The following is a 10,000-nucleotide window of genomic DNA, read 5'->3' as shown; positions in this document are numbered from 1 at the left end:
TATGATGCTATGAAAAAAAAAAACGCTCGCTTTACCAAGGGGCTCGCTCTCCCCCCGTTCCCCTCCCCTCCCCCTCCCCTCCCCCGCCCGGCAATGCCGGGTACTTCTGCTAGTAAGATACAGTGGAACCTTGACTTACGAGTTTAATCCGTTCCGTGACCGAGCTCGTAAGTCAAATTGCTCGTATCTCAAATCAAATTTCCCCATTGAAATGCATTGAAATGCTATTAATCCGTTCCAGCCCGCCAAAAACCACACCAATTTTTTTTTTAATATACAGTATATATAAAAATATCTCGCGCTTTATATTTCACCTGTATGCAGCATACAAGTTGGCAGGATGGCCTGGACTGGAGGTACGCACACTTGACTCTAAACTGTCCAGCCTGGGTTTGAATCCCGACCCAGCTATAACCTGTCATGGGTGAATCACAGGCAGGGTGATTCATCAATGGGTGTACCGCTAAACTGGGCGCTCCATTTGTGTCCCATTAGTTGTTGGATGTTAAGGATCTCACCGTGTTTTCCACAAAGAGAAGGCGAGCTATCGCCGGCACTCTGAACAAGTTGACGGCAGAGATACTGTACTTGCACGGCATGATAACCACGTGTCGCACGATCTCTTGTCATGGTCCACAAGATTATCACAGAGAGGTGCAGCTTCCAGCGTTTCGAGATCTGATCCAGGCCTATCCAACGAGACCGGTCCCAGCGTTCTAGGCCCGGTGGTTGTCTCAGACGGACCCGACAACGGCAGTGTTCGTTTTAACTCGATTCGATTCGAGCGCCGACGTGCCGGCGAACAAAACCGGTCATATCTTTTGAACGCGTGGCTCGATTTTTACAAAATAAACTTTTTCTTGAAGGTCTGAACCGTGCGCTCAAAACGATACCGAGTTTGACCCTGAGAGAGCCGTTTTGCGCCGGCAAAGGCGCCTTGTGTGACGTGAGGACCACGTCGTGCTGCATAGATTATCATAAATTATCATATTGTGGCGGACACAAAAGCCCACTGGCGTGGTGACATCATTCCACGCACCAAGTGGGCGGTGGCCACGCCCGAGGGGTAGGCGTGGCCTCAGGATATACACCGGGCGACCAGCCCGGAAGAGTTCAGTGTTACAGTGTAGTCTTACAATAAAGACGTTCATATGTTACCGCTTGTCCGCTTCCTCCTTGCTCACAAGCAGCGCGCGTAACACCGCGCTTTACTGGTGACCCTCGACGTTGGATCTGCCGTAGCGATCCTTCCGTACACGACGCCATTGCAATGGCCAACGACAAGTCAATGGCGATTAAACTTCCCGAATTTTGGGAGGCCCAGGCCGAGGTCTGGTTCGTTCAAGCCGAAGCCCAATTTCAGCTTCGGCGCCTCACCAACGACGACCTGCGCTACTGCCATGTCGTCGCCTCCCTCGGGCCCAGCACCACTACCCACCCCATCTCCCAGCACCACTACCCACCCCATCTCCCAGCACCACTACCAACCCCATCTCCCAGCACCACTACCAACCCCATCTCCCAGCACCACTACCCACCCCATCTCCCAGCACCACTACCCACCCATCTCCCAGCACCACCACCCACCCCATCTCCCAGCACCACTACCCACCCCATCTCCCAGCACCACTACCCACCCCATCTCCTAGCACCACTACCCACCCCATCTCCCAGCACCACTACCAACCCCATCTCCCAGCACCACCACCCACCCCATCTCCCAGCACCACCACCCACCCCATCTCCCAGCACCACCACCCACCCCATCTCCCAGCACCACTACCCACCCCATCTCCCAGCACCACTACCCACCCCATCTCCCAGCACCACTACCCACCCCATCTCCCAGCACCACTACCCACCCCATCTCCCAGCACCACTACCCACCCCATCTCACAGCACCACTACCAACCCCATCTCCCAGCACCACTACCAACCCCATCTCCCAGCACCACTACCCACCCCATCTCCCAGCACCACTACCCACCCCATCTCCCAGCACCACTACCCACCCAATCTCCCAAACGACATTGAAATGTGTCGGTGTCAGCTGATCATGGAAAGTGAAAGAACCAATTGGTGACAGTCTTCAGATGGAGAAGCAGACAAACATTCAGTGGGTTTATTTCCACATGAAATATGGAGGGGGTATGGAGAGTAGTGAATAAGGACCAAATGCCGAGGTATTTGGACGGAGGATAACAACAGGAAAGATAGGAAACACAAGCACCTGCACGATGCTACATCTAAAGATATAAAATGGGGTTCCACCTGGAAAACACTGACCCATGTGATCAAAAGGTAATCTCCTTATATTTCTCCTCGTTACACGGTACAATCGGTACATCCTTATAATCCCACCATTGATCTATACCTTGTGCATTCCGAATGAAGAACACGGCTTCCCTCCCAGTAAACTCTTCTGGAATGTGATTCAAGCTTGCGTGTAGAGTGACGTTTTCAGCCTTACTGGTGGAAATAACCTAAAAAAAAAAAAAAAAAAAAGGAAAAAATGGAATGGGAAGTTATGAATAAAAGTGAAGTGCTGTTCCACTTTAATGCTCTAGTTGTTTTTCGAGCAAGTTTTCGTTGTTTTTCGAGCAAGTTTTAGTTGATGTTGGAGCACGTTTTAGTTGTTGTTAGAGCAACTTTAGTTGTTGTTTGAGCAAGTTTAGTTGTTGGTAGCGCAAGTTTTAGTTGTTGTTAGATCAAGTTTTAGTTGTTGTTAGAGCAAGTTTTAGTTGTTTTAAGAACAAGTTTTAGTTGTTGTTAGAGCAAGTTTTAGTTGTTAGAGCAAGTTTTAGTTGTTGTTAGAGCAAGTTTTAGTTGTTTTTAGAGCACGTTTTAGTTGTTTTAAGAACAAGTTTTAGTTGTTTTAAGAACAAGTTTTAGTTGTTGTTAGAGCAAGTTTTAGTTGTTGTTAGAGCAAGTTTTAGTTGTTTTTAGAGCACGTTTAGTTAGAACAAGTTTAAGTTGTTTTTAGAGCAAGTTTTAGTTGTTTTTAGAGCAAGTTCCGGTTCACTTCCAGCAAGTTGACATCCGCTTCCGGTTCTTCCGGTGAAGTAATGTTCTTCCAAGATCTTTGTGTTTTTGTCCAAGCTGTACTGTTTATTTTACTGTGTGTCTACTGTTTCGAGTAAGATCTCGGTTTGTAAATCGTGCATACCTGTGTGTAATAGTCGTTTTGTTCGTTCTGCGTTCGGAGACTGGTCCCTTGAGACTCAAAAAAAAAAATCTTCACAATAATTTCCTTCTCTCCTCGTGGCTCCCCTCGCCCAACCGCGACCACGTGTTGTCTCGACCGCCCGTTTTCTCTCCTTCCTTCATATCTCAACCCTCTCCAGCTGATAGCTTCCAATTCTAGTTTACACCATACTCCTTTAACCTTTCTCCTTCTTCCTCAAATCTACTTTCACCTAACCTTCAAAAAAATATATATTAACGAATAATTTCGAAAGTAGGCCCCTACTCCCATGCTAACACAATTGCTTATACACCTCCCCCTGTCCCTTCGTTCTCTGCTCAACTGGCTGTCAATCTCCTATTTTCTGTTCCTGCTTCTGAACCTGTTCTGGAATCCTTCATCCCCATTAGCCTTCATGCCCTCACTTCAGGGAATTTCCCAGATAGTTTTCACTGTTTCGTTTAAAAATGTTTAAACTTTCCCCTGCAGCGTTGTATTCTGTGTATATTATAACACACTTTTCTTCTCCCTCTTTAAAAGGTTTTCTTCAATTTGCTCATCAAATCACTCTATTTCAAATTTTTAAAATCTCTTACAGTTCTTCCTTTCTACATTCTCTAAACTCACCTGCATTCCACCCCTCCTCTACCGTTTTCAAACAGAACTCCGACTTGAAAATCACAAGAAACTAATTTTGCAATAAATATTCGTTTTCCATTAATCGTCCAACACTTTCTAAAATCACAACTCATCCCTCGCCTCCTAAACTCCCTTCTCCTCCCTCCCCTCCTAAACTCCCCCATCTCCCCTCCCCTTCAAATCTCCCCCCTCACCCCTCTCTAAAATCTCCCTCGCCCCTCCCCTCCTAAATTCCCCCCTCGCACATCCCCTTCAAATCACTCCACCCTCCATTTTTCTCCAATTCTCCCCTCTCACTCCTCCTCCTCAAAGCGGCCTCCTCCCCGCTTCCTCTCCCTTCTAACGCATACCTCCACCCCCTCCAACCGTCTTCCTCCTTTTGTCCTCCTCATCCTTCCTTTTCTCCTCGCTCTTTTGAAATCCCTGACACTATCAACAGCTCTACCTACCTCCTCCTCCTCCTCCTCCTCTTCCTCTTCCTCATCATACCCTACTCCTCCCCTCCCGTGTCTTGTATCTGACGCTCCCCCTTCCTCTTCCTTAACGGTATGGACTTTAAAAATTATGTCATATTTCAAAAAGGCAAAGGATGGTGATGAGGTCACAAAATAAAGCAATAATTTTAACTGCCACAAGGCTGCTTAAAAATGACATCAACATGGAGGTTCCATTTGTGACAGCCAGGTATCCTGACAAATCAGACCTAAAACTCAATTTATCTTTGCAATATCTTCCTAACTCCCTTTTCAATGGTGTTGTGGCTAAGGATGATGTTAATATGCAGGAGTGAAAAAACGTGGGGAATAATATCATTGAAAAAATGGTGGGCCAGCCCGTATTCCTGTACTCATAGAAACTGAAGGGGAAATCAAAGACTTGAGGGGATGCATCGGCTGTGAAAGTTGGGAGTAAGAGGACCAATGACTCCGCATTACTGCTCAACGATTTCTTGTTGTATCACAAAATGGAGACCATTCACTGAAAGATGCTCTCAGCTATGAGCCAAGTGCACCCAGTCATGAAAGTCACATCCGAATCACAATTAATGGGAAAGAAAGATGAGTTCCTTCCCAGGGTGAGAATAAGCCCACTCGAGCCCAATTTCCTTTTGTAATGTGAGGTTTGCTGTGAGACTGACGGGGTTGATCACTGATGTAACTTTTTTTTCAGTGAAGATTCCACATGTTGACCGGATGTGTATGTCGATACACATGGCCTGTGACATTTTATTGTTAATTTCTCATCCTGCTGTAGTTGTTGTAATCCTGCCCCTCTTCTTACTTGTATCAATGATTGTCTCAATCCATTTTCTCTGGACGATTGTATCTGATTCCTGATCACATTTGTTGCATGTTTTGAAGAAGTAAAATCGAGGTGCCGAGACCTAACTGTCTTCATTCATCATCGATGTAAAATATTAGACGCATTCATCATGCCGATACCATGATGTACCAGGAGCTCAGAGAATTGTTTTGTAAAACACGTCCCCTCCCGATGTGATATTTTCTAAGTTCAAAAATGGCATAACTCTGTGAAAAAATGACAAAACGCCCTGAAACGCCAAGCCCTCTCCCTCACACACATCTCCCTGCTCTTAAATGTTGTGTGCTCTCAAGTGTGTGTGTGCTTCCCCTTCTCTTGTCTTCCGCTCCCTCTTTTTATATATTTTGTTTGTCTGGTTGATTTGTTTGTGAAGTAAATGTCAGCTCTTTCACGAGCCTCGATTCAGTATACAGAAAAAAGAAAAGAAAAAGAAACTCAAACTTGTTCTGTAACTAGATGGTATTCATAGAATACCTACCCTGCGCGGCTGCGCAGTCAACTTGTTGCGAGCCAACTCTTCTGTTTTTGAACATTTTTTTTCTTTGATCCAATATGGCTGCCAGACCACATGAGCGATGACATCATAAATTTATATTCTCTAATATAATTGTTGCATAGATCACGCTCAATACATTTCAATCTAATCAGACTAAGCGTTTTCCCTGTCGAATTATGACGTTATAATTATGGCACCAATGAAGTCATCGTAAACAGCACCTATTCCCCATATGGAGTTATTTACAATGATGCATGTTTCAATTTTTTTCCATGCAGCGGTTTTGGAGATATGGAGGTGTAACGTTTTTCCAAGATGGCGTCCGTACCACGTGACCTATGACGTCATAATTATGAATAAAAATATTCTGCAGGCGGAGGCGCTTCTATGGTAAAATTTTGTGTCAATCGGACCAACGGTTGCCGAGAAAATGAATTTTTAAAATGCAGATACGCACGGCACACATATACAGCTGAATGCTTAACCCCGGTTTTCGCTTCGTGAGCGCAGGGTAATAAAGCTATGTATCAAGTTTCACTTGAATATGTTAAAGGGGGGAAAAGTCTTAAATCCACAGGTGGGATGCATGGATGGACAGACAGATGGAGAGCAAACCTATAGTCCTCTCCTATGAAACCGTTTGGGGACTAATAAGGGCAATAAAAAAAGGTTTCTCACATGGCCACCAACCTAAATTCTTTGTAATTTTTAAAGTAAATAATGGCAGCATTGGATTCCTTATGTCTGTAAACATTAAAAAAAAAAAAGACATTTCATTCATTTTTTTAAATCATACCTATTTGTGAAGATATGAGAATAAGTAGATTTGTACAATTCTGTGGTAGCCATCTTGGATTTTCAAAGATATTTTAAAAATATGCTCAATAGTGCCAGTCTGACACCCTCTCTGATGTCGTGCCAGACATCCCACAGACCAATAATCTGCAAAAAAGTTTGTATCTACCTATTTGCAAGGTTTCACCCAAATATGACATTTGGCGTCCAGACTAGACATAAAACACAAATCAATTTGTACATACGATAATATAACAAACCCCTCTTTTTTGGGTTAGGTAACCTTCAGATTGAACAAACACGGCATGAAAATATCCTGAGAAATACAATTTTGAACCGATTTGATGTTGGAGAAATTGTAAAATATCCAAACATTTTACAGAACCTTACATAGAGAACAAGTTGAAACTTTGTGACAAACCTTAGGAACACCTGTAGCCACACATGCATCTGCTGCAGGTTCTTCTCCATTCACTTCAACATTTCCTGGAAAACAAATACAATGTCATTGCTTAAGATACTAATGGGGGATAGGGTGCTTCTAGAAGCATGTATGTGTTTATTGTGAGCCTCGGCATACGGACAGGGTGGCAAGGTGGCCGAGAGGTATGCACACTCACCTCGAAGCTGTCTAGCCAGGGATTGAATCTCTGTCATGTCAATGTTTGCAGGCAGGGTAATTCAACAATGTGTGTGCCATCACCCGGATACCCGTTAAACGGGAAACTCGACTACCAGCATTCGTTGGTAGACGTTAAAGACCCCACGGTGTTCTTTGTGAAGAAAAGTCGAATTATCGCCGGCACCATGACCAAATTACCAAATTACAAAATCCTGCCCTAAGTACTGCCGGGAAGGCAATGGAACACTGGCACTGCTGGTTAGTTTTTGGCTTTGATTTTCTTCCTTGGGGTGACATATGTTTTCAGGATCCACCTTGATCTATGTGGGTAATTTTTTTGCGCCTTTTTTATGACAAATTTGGTGGCCCTCTTCTACTCCAAGCTCGGCCAAATTCCATTTGGATGCCTTCGAAGTTTCACTAATTTCAGTTGTTCTGCCAATTTTTAGTCGTTTGGTTCAAAGAGGTTAAAATCATCCATATACAGTAGATGTGACACCTTTTCTGTTTCTTTGGAAGTTCTTTTATTGGATGCTAGAGTGTATCCATGTCCTTGCTCATTAATGAGGTTACTTATTGGGTCCAGGACCAGGAAAAACACGATAGGGGAAACGCTGTGTTGAAGAACAATTCTGTGTACATAAACAAAGTCATGAACACTTGTAAATATTTTAATAACACTGGGAAAAATACTCATTTGATTACAACGGAAATACATTATAGAACTCACAGCACAGAATTTACAGCACAGGATTCACAGCACAGGACCCGGGTCGGAAATGAGCATTCTTCCTCGATTGCGCGAACCTAGCTCAACTTATATCATTTTTGAACAATAGGGGAATGATGACTGGGTCTTCACAGTAGGAGGGGGTAAGGGGGAGGAGATCGGGGGCCGAGGGATTCCGATAAGGGGTTAGGGAGGGGTAGATCTGGGGGATGGGGATCACTGATTAGGAAGCAAGAAGTAGGGAGGGGATTGATCGGGGGGCGAGGGATTCTGATAACCATTATCTTTTCAGCGGGCAACTGGATGACAAAGAAGTTCTGCTCTTTGTTTCACTAACTCCACTCCCCACCCAGTATTTACACAAGACTGCACATATGCATATTTTTCCATCATAAGGCAACTTTTGAGTCCACCAGAATCTGAGCTATACTCTTGAATTCCTAAGTTTGTAAAACATACATCCTTAATAATATAATAAATCCTTTCCTATAAGATCATTATGAACTTATAGCATAGTGCTATTAAGATTCAGCAAATAACTAAACTATTTCTATGTCATTGTCATTTTATTAATTAAGTGGGTCAGGGACAAGTCTGAATTTGACTGTCTGCGATAACTCGTCGACCCTAACAAATGTAGAGGTCTTCTATAGCTGTCTTCTTGAAAGATCTCATGTCGTATCTTTACTCCTGGTATTTCCTTCTGAGTTCTGCAGGATTAGTGTGGCATTCCATCGATCCATGACTTTCTCAATCAGCTGGATTATTTGGGGATTTATCTTGTACATTTGCATGCACTTTATCATCCATGAATGTGGGACACTGTCGAAAGCTTTTGTATGTTCTATCCATGCTGTGGACAATTTGGTTCTTCTTGTATTGCAATTTTCGAGTATGGCCTTGTTTAGTAATAGGTGGTCTATTATTCCGTAACATCCTCAGGCTTCCAGTTCCCCGGGTGAGGTTGTGTGTCGTTTGAGCTCGTCCACGTCTATCAAAGTTAAGTTTTTTTTTTCTCAAAGTTAAGTATTTTATTTTGCTGTGTATGTGTCTACTGCGTTTCTGGTTAGTTCGTGTTTTGCAATTCGTGCAAAATTGTGTATTAGTCAGTCAGTTTGGTCATACGTGTTTGGGGCCTGGTTAGCCTCAAGGCCTGCCCAGTCACGTTGTATGGTCTTTTGTTATTCAAGTTTAATCTCCCAGGATTACCTTTTTTTCCTTTTTCTTTTCTTTTCCACCCCCTATTTCCCCCCAACCTCTTCCCCTTTATTCGATGTCTTACATACCAAAAGGGAAAAATATATAAATAATAATAAAAATAATTATTACCCTCTGTCTTTGGGGGCTCCCCTCCCCTGCCCACGTACACCTGTTTTCCAGCTCCTCCCTTATAAAAAGGCGGCCTCTCCTTCCATACTAACAAATTGCTTATACACCTATCGGTTCCTTCGCTCTGCTCTCCTGGCTTATTAATCTCCTATTATTCTGCTCTTCAGGAATTCCCCAGACTGTTCACTGTTTCGATTTTAAAATGTTCAAACTCCCCCCTGCCATGCTGTTCTCTTTTGTATATTATAACTCGCTCTTTTTCTTCCTGTTCAAAAGGCCGCAATCAATGTGCTCATTAAATCTTTCCATCATAAAAAAAATTCAATCTCGTACAGTTCTTCCTTTCTTCATTCTCTAAACTCACTTCCATTCCACCCCTCCTCAAATGTTCTCAAATGGATCTCTGATGTGAATATCTCAAGAAACCCAGTCTGCAATAAATGTTTGATTTTCTTTAATAATTCTAAACTTTCAAATCTCCTCCTCAAATCTCCCCCCTCATCCCTCCCCTTCAAAACTCCCAACCCACCCCTCCGCTTCTAATCTCCCTGTCACACTTCCTCCTCAAATCTCCCCTCACCATTTTTCTTCAATTCTCCCCTCTAAACCCCTCCCCTTCAAATCTCTCCCCTCACCCATCCACTTCAAAACTCCCGCCCCCCTTCACAGCATTTTTCTTCAATTCTCCCCTCACCCCTCCTCCTCAAAGTTGCCTCCTCCCCGCTTCATCTCACTTCCAACTCATACCTCCACATCCTCCTACCTTCTACTTCACTCTGTCACCCCTCAAACAACTCCTCACTGTGCCTCATCCCATCATCATCAAACCTTTTGTCCCCCCCCCCCCCCCCAAAGACTCCCAAAGGGGCAGATTTTTAAAAA

At 43.9% G+C, this 10,000-nt stretch overlaps 1 protein-coding gene across 1 annotated transcript in view; it reads right to left on the bottom strand.

The window, feature by feature from the left end:
- Nucleotides 1-10,000, bottom strand: part of DNAH10 (dynein axonemal heavy chain 10) — a 313,006-nt gene that overhangs the window by 299,154 nt on the left and 3,852 nt on the right. Inside the window, exons 2-3 of the mRNA XM_078767939.1 lie at nucleotides 6,859-6,923; nucleotides 2,330-2,483 (exon numbers count right to left, since the gene is read on the bottom strand). Of these exons, the coding sequence (XP_078624065.1) occupies nucleotides 2,330-2,483; nucleotides 6,859-6,923 (219 nt within the window). The remainder of the gene's footprint in view (nucleotides 1-2,329; nucleotides 2,484-6,858; nucleotides 6,924-10,000) is intronic.

Source organism: Myxine glutinosa, chromosome 14 (assembly GCF_964187855.1).
Source record: "Myxine glutinosa chromosome 14, kmMyxGlut1.1, whole genome shotgun sequence".
NCBI classification, from domain to species: Eukaryota; Metazoa; Chordata; class Myxini; order Myxiniformes; family Myxinidae; genus Myxine; species Myxine glutinosa.
Note: the sequence above shows the minus strand (reverse complement) of the source record. Positions and strands in the feature narration are given on the sequence as shown.